Raw genomic sequence first — 14,335 nt, 5'->3', positions numbered from 1 at the left:
AATGGGCCTCCTCCTGTTCCTGTGTAACAGGCTCGAGGGGCTGAATGGGCCTCCTCCTGTTCCTGTGTAACAGGCTCGAGGGGCTGAATGGGCCTCCTCCTGTTCCTGTGCAACAGGCTCGAGGGGCTGCATGGGCCTCCTCCTGTTCCTGTGCAACAGGCTCGAGGGGCTGCATGGGCCTCCTCCTGTTCCTGTGCAACAGGCTCGAGGGGCTGCATGGGCCTCCTCCTGTTCCTGTGCAACAGGCTCGAGGGGGCTGAATGGACCTCCTCCTGTTCCTGTGTCACAGGCTCGAGGGGGCTGAATGGACCTCCTCCTGTTCCTGTGTAACAGGCTCGAGGGGCTGAATGGGCCTCCTCCTGTTCCTGTGTAACAGGCTCGAGGGGCTGAATGGGCCTCCTCCTGTTCCTGTGTAACAGGCTCGAGGGGCTGAATGGGCCTCCTCCTGTTCCTATATCTCAGTCTTGCCCTGTGCATCGTGCTTCCGGTCAGTATATCTCCTGCTCTGTGCGGCTCACAGGTCAACTGTTTAACCCCAGCTGGTCTCACCCGGCAGATCTACACCAGATGGTGCTGGCGTCTCTCCGAGGCACCGAACCAAAGACAGCGCTCAGTCTCGTAAAGGAGCTCAAACAGCCGAAGAACGTCATCCAGCAGTGCCTGTACCAGCTACTGAAACAAGACAAGGCCGAGAAGGTCGGGGAAAAGAACTGGAAAGCCTGCCGGGGCAGCGGGGACGATGGGACACCAAGTGGTACGTACTCCGGACTCCGATCAGTGTTCATCGACGATATTTGCGGTGCTCGCACACTAAGCCTTGGGAGTCAGGAGGTTGTGGGTTCCAGCCTCACTCCAGAGACTTGAGCACATAATCCAGGCTGATAGTGCGGCGCTCCCTCAGTACTGCCCCTCTGATAGTGCGGCGCTCCCTCAGTGCTGCCCCTCTGACAGTGCGGCGCTCCCTCACCACTGTATCAGAGGGGCAGTACTGAGGGAGCGCAGCACTGTCGGAGGGGCAGTACTGAGGGAGCACCGCACTGTCGGAGGGGCAGTACTGAGGGAGCGCAGCACTGTCGGAGGGGCAGTACTGAGGGAGCACCGCACTGTCGGAGGGGCAGTACTGAGGGCGTGCTGCACTGTCGGAGGGGCAGTACTGAGGGAGCGCTGCACTGTCGGAGGGGCAGTACTGAGGGAGCGCCGCACTGTCGGAGGGGCAGTACTGAGGGACCGCTGCACTGTCGGAGGGGCAGTACCGAGGGAGCACCGCACTGTCGGAGGGGCAGTACTGAGGGAGTGCCGCACTGTCGGAGGGGCAGTACTGAGGGAGCGCAGCACTGTCGGAGGGGCAGTACTGAGGGAGCGCCTCACTGTTGGAGGGGCAGTACTGAGGGAGTGCCGCACTGTCGGAGGGGCAGTACTGAGGGAGTGCCGCACTGTCGGAGGGTCAGTACTGAGGGAGCGCTGCACTGTCGGAGGGTCAGTACTGAGGGAGTGCTGCACTGTCGGAGGGGCAGTACTGAGGGAGCGCCGCACTGTCGGAGGGGCAGTACTGAGGGAGCGCCGCACTGTCGGAGGGGCAGTACTGAGGGAGCGCCGCACAGTCGGAGGCTGAGTACTGAGGGAGCGCCGCACTGTCGGAGGGGCAGTACTGAGGGATCGCCTCACTGTCGGAGGGGCTGTACTGAGGGAGCGCCGCACTGTCGGAGGGGCAGTACTGAGGGAGCACTGCACTGTCGGAGGGGCAGTACTAAGGGACATAAAAGATCCCATGGCCACTGTTGGAAGAAGAGCAGGTGGGAGTCCTCCCCGGTGTCCTGGCCAATATTTCTCTCTCAACCAACATCACTCAATCTGGTCAGGCTCACATTGCTATTTGTGGAAGCTTGTTGTACGCAAATTGGTTGCCGCGTTTCCTACATTACTGAATGTACTGTCCTCCAGCGCTCGTGGGGAGACCCATGACCCCCAGAGAGGGGTCAGTGCCTGTGTGGACCCATGACCCCCAGTGACCCTGAACCCGTATGATCCTAATACCAGTGATCCCGATCCCGTTTTATGTCTGAATGTTACTGAAGATGCCCCTGTTTTGTTTGCTCCCAGGAACCGCGGTGGTCCCGTACGATGGGGAGGTCAGCCTTGCAGTGAACTGCGATCAATCTGCGGTCGGTAAGTCCTTTTCTGGAGCGGGATTGCGACAGATTCCGGGGATTACTCCCTGGCTCCTCCTCTAATACCACCTTCCTTGTTGTGATGAGTGGTTCTCGTGCTCCTGGGACACAGGCGGAGCTCATTGCACTGTATAAACTTGTACAGTTTACAGAAACTCCACCTCGAGACCTGCGCCTGTCGCTCTCCACACTCTGTGAGGCTGAGGAGGGAAACACGGGGTCAAGAATGGACTGATCGGAATCAATAAGCTGAACAATTCCAGTTTAAGAGCGGCACTTATCTCAGACGCTCTGTGAGAGGGGCAGTACGGAGAGAGAACCGCACTGTCGGAGGGGCAGTACTGAGGGAGCACCGCACTGTCGGAGGGGCAGTACTGAGGGAGCACCGCACTGTCGGAGGGGCAGTACTGAGGGAGGGCCGCACTATCGGAGGGGCAGTACTGAGTGAGTGCTGCACTGTCGGAAGGGCAGTACTGAGGGAGCGCCGCACTGTCGGAGGGGCAATACTGAGGGAGCGCTGCACTATCGGAGGGGCAGTACTGAGGGAGCGCCGCACTGTCGGAGGGTCAGTACTGAGTGAGTGTCGGAGGGTCAGTACTGAGGGAGCGCCGCATTGTCGGACGGGCAGTACCGAGGGAGCGGCGCACTGTCAGAGGGGCAGTACTGAGGGAGCACCGCACTGTCGGAGGGGCGTTACTGAGGGAGCGCCGCACTGTCGGAGGGTCAGTACTGAGGGAGTGCCGCACTGTCGGAGGGTCAGTACTGAGGGAGCGCTGCACTGTCGGAGGGGCAGTACTGAGGGAGCGCCGCATTGTCGGAGGGGCAGTACTGAGGGAGTGCTGCACTGTCGGAGGGGCAGTACTGAGGGAGCGCCGCACTGTCGGAGGGGCGTTACTGAGGGAGCGCCGCACCGTTGGAGGTGCCGTCTTTCGGATGAGACGTTAAACTGAGGCCCCGTCTGCTCTCTCAGGTGGACATAAAAGATCCCACGGTCACTATTGGAAGAAGAGCAGGGGGTCATTCTCTCTGGTGTCCCGGTCAATATTTATCCCTCAACCAACATCACTAAATCTGGTCAGGCTCACATTGCTATTTGTGGAAGCTTGTTGTGCGCAAATTGGTTGCCGCGTTTCCTACATTACTGAATGTACTGTCCTCCAGCGCTCGTGGGGAGACCCGTGACCCTCAGAGAGGGGTCAGTGCCCGTGGGGACCCATGACCCCCAGTGACCCTGAACCTGTATGATCCTAATACCAGTGATCCCGATCCCATTTTATGTCTGAATGTTACTGAAGATGCCCCTGTTTTGTTTGCTCCCAGGAACCGCGGTGGTCCCGTACGATGGGGAGGTCAGCCTTGCAGTGAACTGCGATCAATCTGCGGTCGGTAAGTCCTTTTCTGGAGCGGGATTGCGGCAGATTCCGGGGATTACTCCCTGGCTCCTCCTCCAATACCACCTTGTGGTGATGAGTGGTTCTCGCGCTCCTGGGACACAGGCGGAGCTCATTGCACTGTATAAACTTGTACAGTTTACAGAAACTCCACCTCGAGACCTGCGCCTGTCGCTCTCCACACTCTGTGAGACTGAGGAGGGAAACACGGGGTCAAGAATGGACTGATAGGAATCAATAAGCTGAACAATTCCAGTTTAAGAGCGGCACTTATCTCAGACGCTCTGTGAGAGGGGCAGTACGGAGAGAGAACCGCACTGTCGGAGGGGCAGTACTGAGGGAGCACCGCACTGTCGGAGGGGCAGTACTGAGGGAGCGCCGCACTATCGAAGGGGCAGTACTGAGGGAGCGCCGCACTGTCGGAGGGGCGTTATTGAGGGAGCGCTGCACTGTTGGAGGGGCAGTACTGAGGGAGTGCTGCACTTTCGGATGGACAGTACTGAGGGAGCGCTGCACTGTTGGAGGGGCAGTACTGAGGGAGCGCCGCACTGTCGGAGGGGCAGTACTGAGGGAGCGCTGCACTTTCGGATGGACAGTACTGAGGGAGCGCCGCACTGTCGGAGGGGCAGTACTGAGGGAGTGCTGCACTTTCGGATGGACAGTACTGAGGGAGCGCTGCGCTGTTGGAGGGTCAGTACTGAGGGAGCGCAGCACTGTTGGAGGGGCAGTACTGAGGGAGCGCCGCACTGTCGGAGGGGCAGTACTGAGGGAGCGCTGCACTTTCGGATGGTCAGTTATGAGGGAGCGCCGCACTGTCGGAGGGGCATTACTGAGGGAGCACTGCACTGTCGGAGGGGCAGTACTGAGGGAGCGCTGCACCGTCGGAGGGGCTTTACTGAGGGAGCGCTGCACCGTCGGAGGGGCTTTACTGAGGGAGCACTGCACTGTCGGAGGGGCAGTACTGAGGGAGCGCCGCACTGTCGAATGGACAGTACTGAGAGAGCGCAGCACTGTTGGAGGGGCAGTACTGAGGGAGCGCCGCACTGTTGGAGGGGCAGTACTGAGGGAGCGCCGCACTGTCGGCGTGTCAGTACTGAGGGAGCCCCGCACTATCGGATGGTCAGTTATGAGGGAGCGCTGCACTGTCGGAGGGGCATTACTGAGGGAGCACTGCACTGTCGGAGGGGCAGTACTGAGGGAGCGCTGCACCGTCGGAGGGGCAGTACTGAGGGAGCGCCGCACTGTCGGAGGGGCTTTACTGAGGGAGCACTGCACTGTCGGAGGGGCAGTATTGAGGGAGCACCGCACTGTCGGAGGGTCAGTACTGAGGGAGCGCCGCACTGTCGAATGGACAGTACTGAGGGAGCGCAGCACTGTTGGAGGGGCAGTACTGAGGGAGCGCCGCACTGTTGGAGGGGCAGTACTGAGGGAGCGCCGCACTGTCGGCGTGTCAGTACTGAGGGAGCCCCGCACTATCGGATGGTCAGTTATGAGGGAGCGCTGCACTGTCGGAGGGGCATTACTGAGGGAGCACTGCACTGTCGGAGGGGCTTTACTGAGGGAGCGCCGCACTGTCGGAGGTGCCGTCTTTCGGATGAGACGTTAAACTGAGGCCCCGTCTGCTCTCTCAGGTGGACATAAAAGATCCCACGGTCACTATTGGAAGAAGAGCAGGGGGTCATTCGCTCTGGTGTCCCGGTCAATATTTATCCCTCAGCCAACATCACTAAATCTGGTCAGGATCACATTGCTATTTGTGGAAGCTTGCTGTACGCAAATTGGTTGCCGCGTTTCCTACATTACTGAATGTACTGTCCTCCAGCGCTCGTGGGGAGACCCATGACCCCCAGAGAGGGGTCAGTGCCCGTGGGGACCCATGACCCCCAGTGACCCTGAACCCGTATGATCCTAATACCAGTGATCCCGATCCCGTTTTATGTCTGAATGTTACTGAAGATGCCCCTGTTTTGTTTGCTCCCAGGAACCGCGGTGGTCCCGTACGATGGGGAGGTCAGCCTTGCAGTGAACTGCGATCAATCTGCGGTCGGTAAGTCCTTTTCTGGAGCGGGATTGCGGCAGATTCCGAGGATTACTCCCTGGCTCCTCCTCTAATACCACCTTCCTTGTTGTGATGAGTGGTTCTCGCGCTCCTGGGACACAGGCGGAGCTCATTGCACTGTATAAACTTGTACAGTTTACAGAAACTCCACCTCGAGACCTGCGCCTGTCGCTCTCCACACTCTGTGAGGCTGAGGAGGGAAACACGGGGTCAAGAATGGACTGATAGGAATCAATAAGCTGAACAATTCCAGTTTAAGAGCGGCACTTATCTCAGACGCTCTGTGAGAGGGGCAGTACGGAGAGAGAACCGCACTGTCGGAGGGGCAGTACTGAGGGAGCGCCGCATTGTCGGAGGGGCATTACTGAGGGAGCGCCGCACTGTCGGAGGGTCGTTACTGAGGGAGCGCTGCACCGTCGGAGGTGCCGTCTTTCGGATGAGACGTTAAACTAAGGCCCCGTCTGCTCTCTCAGGTGGACATAAAAGATCCCACGGCCACTATTGGAAGAAGAGCAGGGGGTCATTCTCTCTGGTGTCCCGGTCAATATTTATCCCTCAGCCAACATCACTAAATCTGGTCAGGATCACATTGCTATTTGTGGAAGCTTGTTGTACGCAAATTGGTTGCCGCGTTTCCTACATTACTGAATGTACTGTCCTCCAGCGCTCGTGGGGAGACCCGTGACCCCCAGAGAGGGGTCAGTGCCCGTGGGGACCCATGACCCCCAGTGACCCTGAACCCGTATGATCCTAATACCAGTGATCCCGATCCCGCTTTATGTCTGAATGTTACTGAAGATGCCCCTGTTTTGTTTGCTCCCAGGAACCGCGGTGGTCCCGTACGATGGGGAGGTCAGCCTTGCAGTGAACTGCGATCAATCTGCGGTCGGTAAGTCCTTTTCTGGAGCGGGATTGTGACAGATTCCGAGGATTACTCCCTGGCTCCTCCTCTAATACCACCTTCCTTGTCGTGATGAGTGGTTCTCGCGCTCCTGGGACACAGGCGGAGCTCATTGCACTGTATAAACTTGTACAGTTTACAGAAACTCCACCTCGAGACCTGCGCCTGTCGCTCTTCACACTCTGTGAGACTGAGGGGGAAACACTGGATCAGGAATGGGCTGATAGGAATCAATAATCTGAACAATTCCAGTTTAAGAGCGGCACTTATCTCAGACGCTCTGTGAGAGGGGAAAAGTTCCTTTCTATCTACCCTATCTATGCCCCTCATAATTTTGTACACCTCAATCAGGTCCCCCCTCAGCCTTCTGTGCTCTAAGGAAAACAACCCCAGCTTGTCCAGTCTCTCTCCATAGCTGAAGCGCTCCAGCCCAGGTAACATCCTGGTGAATCTCCTCTGCACCCTCTCCAATGCAATCACATCCTTCCTATAGTGTGGCGACCAGAACTGCACACAGTATTCCAGCTGTGGCCTAACTAGCGTTTTGCACAGCTCCATCATAACCTCCCTGCTCTTATATTCTATGCCTCGGCTAATGAAGGCAAGTATCCCATATGCCTTTTTAACCACCTTATCTACCTGTCCTGCTGCCATCAGGGATCTGTGTACATGCACAACAAGGTCCCTCTGATCCTCTGTCCTTCCAGAGAGTGGTGAGAATGTGGAACTCGGTACCACAGGGAGTGGTTGAGGTGAATGGTATAGATGCATTTAAGGGGAAGCTGGATAAACACGAGGGAGAAAGGATTAGAGGGTTATGGTGACGGGGTGAGATGAAGAGGGGTGGGAGGAGGCTCGCGTGGAGCATAAACACCAGCACTGACCAGTTGAACCGAATGTCCTGTTCCTGTGCTGTGAATACTCTGTAATATATCAATGTGAGTTGGTTCTTTCCCTGACTGACCCTCTCCTTGCTGTGCAGGTACCGTGGAGCGCTCTGTCCTGGGACGGTTGAGGGAGCAGGGACCTCTCTCTGCCCTACAGGTCGCCAAGGCACTGGGCCACGTGTCGTGTAAGGACGTGAATCCCTCGCTCTACGCCCTCCAGAAGAGGGGCCTGGTGAGAAAGGATGACAAGGAGTGGGTCTGCACCGCAGAGGGGGACGGAGCAGGTGAGGCCGGGTGGGAGTCATGCTGTGTCTACCCCTAGTCACTGAGAGACGAGGGAAAAATTCGGAAAAACGGTTGACAATGGCAGCAGGGTCAGTAACCAGAGGACACAGATTTAAGGTGATTGGCAGAAGAACCAAAGGCGACTCCAATTATACAGGGCCCTGGTGAGACCACACCTGGAGTATTGTGGACAGTTTTGGTCTCCTTACCTAAGGAAGGATATACTTGCCATAGAGGGAGTGCAACGAAGGTTCACCAGACTGGTTCCTGGGATGGGGGGGATTGTCCTGTGAGGAGAGATTGAGTAGACTAGGCCTATATTCTCTAGAGTTTAGAAGAATGAGAGGTGATCTCATTGAAATATACAAAATTCTTACAAGGTTTGACAGGGTAGATGCTGAGAGGCTGTTTCCCCCTGGCTGGAGAGTCTCGAACCAGGGGTCCCAGTCTCAGGATAAGGGGTCGGCCATTGAGGACTGAGATGAGGAGGAATTTCTTCACTCAGAGGGCGGTGAATCTTTGGAATTCTCTGCCCCAGAGGGCTGTGGAGGCTCAGTCGTTGATGTACCTCGCTGAAGGTAAGCATGCAGGTGCAGCAGGCGGTTAAGAAGGCAAATGGTATGTTGGCCTTCGTAGCGAGAGGGTTCGAGTACAGGAGCAAGGATGTCTTGCTGCAGTTGTACAGGGCCTTGGTGAGACCACACCTTGGGTATTGTGTGCAGTTTTGGTCGCCTTATCTGAGGAAGGATGTTCTTGCCATGGAAGGAGTTCAGCGAAGATTCACCAGGCTGATACCTGGGATGGCAGGAATGACGTATGAGGAGAGATTGTGTCGATTGGGCTTATACTCACTGGAGTTTAGAAGAATGAGAGGGGATTTCATCGAAACCTATAAAATTCTAACAGGACTAGACAGACTAGATGCAGGAAGGATGTTCCCGATGGTCGGGGGAGTCCAGAACCAGGGGTCACAGTCTAAGGATAAGGGGTAAGCCATTTAGGACTGAAATGAGGAGGAATTTCTTCACCCAGAGAGTGGTGAACCTGTGGAATTCTCTACCACAGAGGGCGGTGGAGGCCAATTCATTAAATATATTCAAGAAGGAGTTGGATATGTTTCTTGAGGCTGAAGGGATCAAGGGATATGGGGAGAAGGCGGGGACAGGGTACTGAGTTTGGATGATCAGCCATGATCTCATTGAATGGCGGAGCAGGCTCGAGGGGCCGAATGGCCTACTCCTGCTCCTGTCTTCTATGTTTCTATGTTCCTATGTTTCAAGGCTGAGATCGATAGATTTTTGAATATTAAGGGATATGGGGATAGTGCAGGAAAGTGGAGTTGAGGTCGATGATCAGCCATGATCTTATTGAATGGCGGAGCAGGCTCGAGGGGCCGAATGGCCTACTCCTGCTCCTGTTACTTATGTTCTTATGTGACATGAGGAAAAACCTTTTCATGCAGAGAGTGGTTAGAATCTGGAATGCACTGCCTGATAGGGTGGGGGAGGCCGACTCAATCGTGGCTTTCAAAAGGGAGTTGGATAAGTACCTGAAGGAGAAAAAACTGCAGGGATATGGGGAGAGGGCGCGGGGAGTGGGACTAACTGGATTGGTCTTTGAAAGAACCGGCACAGACGCGATGGGCCGAATGGCTTCCTTCTGTGCTGTACTATGATTCTGTGACTTCTTTATATCTTTCCTGTTCAACAGATGCCGGAGTCAAGGGGAGTGGAATCAATGGGACTCGAGCGAGAGGGACAGGAGCGGGACAAGAGAGCGCCAACATCCGGGTCACCAAGGTTGAGAATCACGTTAGCATCAACTACGTGGTGAACCATCACTCGGGAGACAACTACACCAGCATCCACCAGCACGGCCCCTGCAACAACACCATCTCCGCCAATGTACACGGGGATAGCTACACCCAACTGGGCTCCGGAAACACCATGAGAAACAGAGACTCTGGCCAACACCGGGGGGAGTCCCCCGCACAAGGTAACTCTCCAGGCCCAGTCCCACAGCCTCCACACAGCCTGTGCTGAGGGAGTGGCGCACTGTCGGAGGGGCAGTGCTGAGGGAGCGCTGCACTGTCGGTGGGGCAGTACTGAGGGAACGCTGCACTGTTGGTGGGGCAGTACTGAGGGAACGCTGCACTGTCGGCGGGGCAGTACTGAGGGAGTGCCGCACTGTCGGAGGGGCAGTACTGAGGGGGCGCTGCACTGTTGGAGGGGCAGTATTGAGGGAGTGCCGCACTGTCGGAGGGGCAGTACTGAGGGAGCGCCGCACTGTCGGCGGGGCAGTACTGAGGGAGTGCCGCACTGTCGGAAGGGCAGTACTGAGGGAGCACCGCACTGTCGGGGGGCAGTACCAAGGGAGCGCCGCACTGTTGGAGGGTCAGTACTGAGGGAACGCCGCACTGTCGGAGGGGCAGTACTGAGGGAGCGCCGCACTGTCGGAGGGGCAGTACTGAGGGAGCACTGCACTGTCGGGGGGCAGTACTGAGGGAGCGCCGCACTGTTGGAGGGTCAGTACTGAGGGAACGCCGCACTGTCGGAGGGGCTGTACTGAGGGAGCGCCGCACTGTCGGAGGGGCAGTACTGAGGGGGCGCTGCACTGTCAGAGGGTCAGTACTGAGGGAACGCCGCACTGTCGGAGGGGCAGTACTGAGGGAACGCCGCACTGTCGGAGGGGCAGTACTGAGGGAGCGCCGCACTGTCGGGGGGCAGTACTGAGGGAGCGCCGCACTGTCGGAGGGTCAGTACTGAGGGAACGCCGCACTGTCGGAGGGGCAGTACTGAGGGAGTGCCGCACTGTCGGAGGGGCAGTACTGAGGGAGCGCCGCACTGTCGGAGGGGCAGTACTGAGGGGGCGCTGCACTGTCAGAGGGTCAGTACTGAGGGAACGCCGCACTGTCGGAGGGGCAGTACTGAGGGAACGCCGCACTGTCGGAGGGGCAGTACTGAGGGAGCGCCGCACTGTCGGGGGGCAGTACTGAGGGAGCGCCGCACTGTTGGAGGGTCAGTACTGAGGGAACGCCGCACTGTCGGAGGGGCAGTACTGAGGGAGTGCCGCACTGTCGGAGGGGCAGTACTGAGGGAGCACCGCACTGTCGGGGGGCAGTACCAAGGGAGCGCCGCACTGTTGGAGGGTCAGTACTGAGGGAACGCCGCACTGTCGGAGGGGCAGTACTGAGGGAGCGCCGCACTGTCGGAGGGGCAGTACTGAGGGGGCGCTGCACTGTCAGAGAGTCAGTACTGAGGGAACGCCGCACTGTCGGAGGGGCAGTACTGAGGGAGCGCCGCACTGTCGGAGGGGCAGTACTGAGGGAGCGCTGCACTGTCGGAGGGGGAGTACTGAGGGAGTGCCGCACTGTCGGAGGGGCAGTACTGAGGGGGCGCTGCACTGTCAGAGGGTCAGTACTGAGGGAACGCCGCACTGTCGGAGGGGCAGTACTGAGGGAGCGCCGCACTGTCGGAGGGGCAGTACTGAGGGAGCGCCGCACTGTCGGAGGGGCAGTACTGAGGGAACGCCGCACTGTCGGTGGGGCAGTACTGAGGGGGCGCCGCACTGTCGGAGGGTCAGTACTGAGGGAACGCCGCACTGTCGGAGGGGCAGTACTGAGGGAGCGCCGCTCTATCGGAGGGGCAGTACTGAGGGAGCGCCGCTCTATCGGAGGGGCAGTACTGAGGGAGCGCCGCACTGTCGGAGGGGCAGTACTGAGGGAGCGCCGCACTGTCGGAGGGGCAGTACTGAGGGAGCGCCGCTCTATCGGAGGGGCAGTACTGAGGGAGCGCCGCTCTATCGGAGGGGCTGTACTGAGGGGGCGCTGCACTGTCAGAGGGTCAGTACTGAGGGAGCGCCGCACTGTCGGAGGGGCAGTACTGAGGGAGCGCCGCACTGTCGGAGGGGCAGTACTGAGGGAGCGCCGCTCTATCGGAGGGGCAGTACTGAGGGAGCGCCGCACTGTCGGAGGGGCAGTACTGAGGGAACGCCGCACTGTCGGAGGGGCAGTACTGAGGGAGCGCCGCTCTATCGGAGGGGCAGTACTGAGGGAGCGCCGCTCTATCGGAGGGGCAGTACTGAGGGAGCGCCGCTCTATCGGAGGGGCCACCTTTCGGATGAGACGTTAAACCGAGGCTCCGTCTGCCCTCTCAGGTGGACGTAAACGATCCTATGGCACTATTTCGAAGAAGAGCATTGGGGAGATCTCGCCAGTGTCCTGGGGCCAGTATTTATCTCTCAATCAAATTCACTAAAACAGATTATCTGGTCATTATCACATTGCTCTTTGTGGGATCTTGCTGTGCGCAAATTGGCTGCTGCGTTTCCTAGATTACAACAGTGACCACACTGCAAAAAGTACCTCATTGGGTGTCAAGCACTTTGGGATGTCCTGAGGTTGGAGAAACCTAAGAAAGGATATACTTGCCATAGAGGGAGTGCAGCGAAGGTTCACCAGACTGATTCCTGGGATGGCAGGTCTGTCGTATGAGGAGAGATTGGGTCGACTAGGCCTGTATTCACTGGAGTTTAGAAGAATGAGAGGGGATCTCATTGAAAGGTATAAAATTCTGACCGGGCTAGACAGACTGGATGCAGAGAGGATGTTTCCCCTGGCTGGGGGGGCCTAGAACGAGGAGTCTCAGGATACGGTGTAGGACATTTAGGACTGAGATGAGGAGAAATTTCTTCACTCAGAGGGTGGTGAACGTGTGGAATTCTCTACCACAGAAGGCTGTGGAGGCCAAGTCACTGAATATATTTAAGGAAGAGATGGATAGACTTCTAGACACAAAAGGCATCAAGGGGTATGGGGAGAGAGCAGGAATATGGTATTGAGATAGAGGATCAGCCATGATCATATTGAATGGTGGAGCAGGCTCGAAGGGCTGAATGGTCGACTCCTGCTCCTATTTTTCTATGTTGTGAAAGGCGCTGTAGAAATATGCAAGTCTTTCTTTCCCTGCTCTCTCACAGGGAGTTCGGAGTCGGATGGTACTGAGGACTGCGGGGGCGGAACCTCGGAGTTGGACGATACTGAGGACCGCAGGGGCGGAACCTCGGAGTCGAACGGTACTGAGGACCGCAGGGGCGGAGCCTCGGAGTTGGACGATACTGAGGACCGCGGGGGCGGAGCCACGGAGTCAGGTGGCGAATTTAACATCGAGATCGTCAGTAACCGGCTGAGCAGTCTCCAGATCGGGAACAGAAACCAGATGAATCTCAGCCGGGCCCCCTCGAGTGATGACCCCTCGAGTGACGATATCTCGAGTGAGGATGGCGAGGAACAGTGAGGAGTCCCTCGCAGTCTGAAATAACTGGCGGGGGGGGGGGGGGTGTGCGGGGCAAAAAATAAAATATACTACATGTTTTGGTCTCCTTACCTAAGAAAGGATAATGTTGCCTTAGAGGGAGTGCAACAAAGGTTCACCAGGCTGGTTCCTGGGATGGGGGGGATTGTCCTATGAGGTGAGATTGAGTAGACTAGGCCTATATTCTCTAGAGTTCAGAAGAATGAGAAGTGATCTCATTGAAACATACAAAATTCTTACAGGGCTCGACAGGGTAGATGCAGGGAGGATGTTTCCCCTGGCTGGAGAGTCTCGAACCAGGGGTCACAGTCTCAGGATAAGGGGTCGTCCATTTAGGACTGAGATGAGGAGGAATTTCTTCACTCAGAGGGCGGTGAACCTGTGGAATTCTCTGCCCCAGAGGGCTGTGGAGGCTCAGTCGTTGAGTATATTCAAGGCTGAGATCGATAGATTTTTGGACTCTCGGGGAATCGAGGGATATGGGGATCGGGCGGGGAAAATGGTGTTGAGGTCGAAGATCAGCCATGACCTTTAAACCCCCCTCTTTGACCTCAGTTTTAGGCACCCCTTCTCCTTTGGCTTGGCGTCAATTCTTGTTTTGATAACGCTCCTGTGAAGTGCCTCGAGATGCTTTCGTCCGTTAAAGGTACGGTAGAAATGGGAGTCATTGTTCACTTTATCCGGTTGCAGTCAGTCGAGCGGAATCGAGGAAACAGCCTCAATTATCAAAGCCTAGTGACATGACATTGTTCTGACGGGCTGAGAATTCGGTCCCACGTTAGCTGGGAGTGAAGTGATCAAGAGCTCCAGTCGCCGCGGTTCGGTATTTCAACTCAAAGCACTTTACTGATTTCTGATCAATGGCGATTTAGTCTTCGACCTGAAACGTTGACTCTATTTCTCTCTCCACGAATGTTGCCTGGCCTGCTGAGTTTTTCCAGCATTTTCTGTTGTTATTTCGGATTTCCAGCATCCGCAGTATTTTGCTATCGTACTAGCGATTTAGTCTTTGTCGTGGGATAACAGGCACCCACCTTCAGTTTCACACGGTTGCTTTTAAAGTATTGTAATTCTACGATCCTATCCAGTTACAGCTGGGAGCTGAGGACCCTGACTGAGGAGGGGAACCAGCTGTTCTCGGGATGGGGAGGAATCTGATGATATTTTGTTTGGTGGTTTTAACACTGATAAAGAAGATTCTTGCATGAATTCTGCTTCATCCTCAGGGTGAATTTTGGCTTATTTTTGCAATAAAATATATAATTACTTAAAAAATGAGTTTTTTTCATTCATTCTCGGGATGTGGGTGTCGTTGACAGGGCCAGCATTTAT

General features: G+C 56.6%; 2 protein-coding genes across 2 annotated transcripts in view; both read left to right on the top strand.

Moving 5' to 3' along the window:
• Nucleotides 1–14,335, top strand: part of LOC147084799 (uncharacterized) — a 42,338-nt gene that overhangs the window by 19,181 nt on the left and 8,822 nt on the right. The window contains exons 3-5 of the mRNA XM_085979337.1: nt 557–754; nt 2,101–2,166; nt 3,489–3,554. Of these exons, the coding sequence (XP_085835463.1) occupies nt 557–754; nt 2,101–2,166; nt 3,489–3,554 (330 nt within the window). The remainder of the gene's footprint in view (nt 1–556; nt 755–2,100; nt 2,167–3,488; nt 3,555–14,335) is intronic.
• LOC147084800 (uncharacterized) lies at nt 5,352–14,278 on the top strand. Its single transcript, XM_085979511.1, has 5 exons — nt 5,352–5,606; nt 6,442–6,507; nt 7,502–7,690; nt 9,402–9,686; nt 12,669–14,278. The coding sequence occupies exons 1-5, from the start codon at nt 5,504–5,506 to the stop codon at nt 12,983–12,985; spliced, it is 960 nt and encodes a 319-aa protein (XP_085835637.1). The 5' UTR covers nt 5,352–5,503; the 3' UTR covers nt 12,986–14,278.

Source organism: Somniosus microcephalus, unplaced genomic scaffold, assembly GCF_052327205.1.
Source record: "Somniosus microcephalus isolate GS21.2 unplaced genomic scaffold, FLI_Smic_1.0 unresolved_chr9, whole genome shotgun sequence".
Classification (NCBI taxonomy): Eukaryota; Metazoa; Chordata; class Chondrichthyes; order Squaliformes; family Somniosidae; genus Somniosus; species Somniosus microcephalus.
The sequence above is the reverse complement of the archived record's forward strand: the minus strand, read 5'-3'. Positions and strand labels throughout refer to the sequence as shown.

Excerpts from the sequence above, each read along its gene's own strand:
- LOC147084800 (XM_085979511.1), top strand. The coding sequence starts at position 5,504 with ATGTTACTGAAGATGCCCCTGTTTTGTTTGCTCCCAGGAACCGCGGTG. Across the intron at positions 5,607-6,441 it reads CTGCGATCAATCTGCGGTCG|GAACCGCGGTGGTCCCGTAC; the intron begins GTAAGTCCTTTT and ends GTTTGCTCCCAG. Across the intron at positions 7,691-9,401 it reads CGCAGAGGGGGACGGAGCAG|ATGCCGGAGTCAAGGGGAGT; the intron begins GTGAGGCCGGGT and ends CCTGTTCAACAG.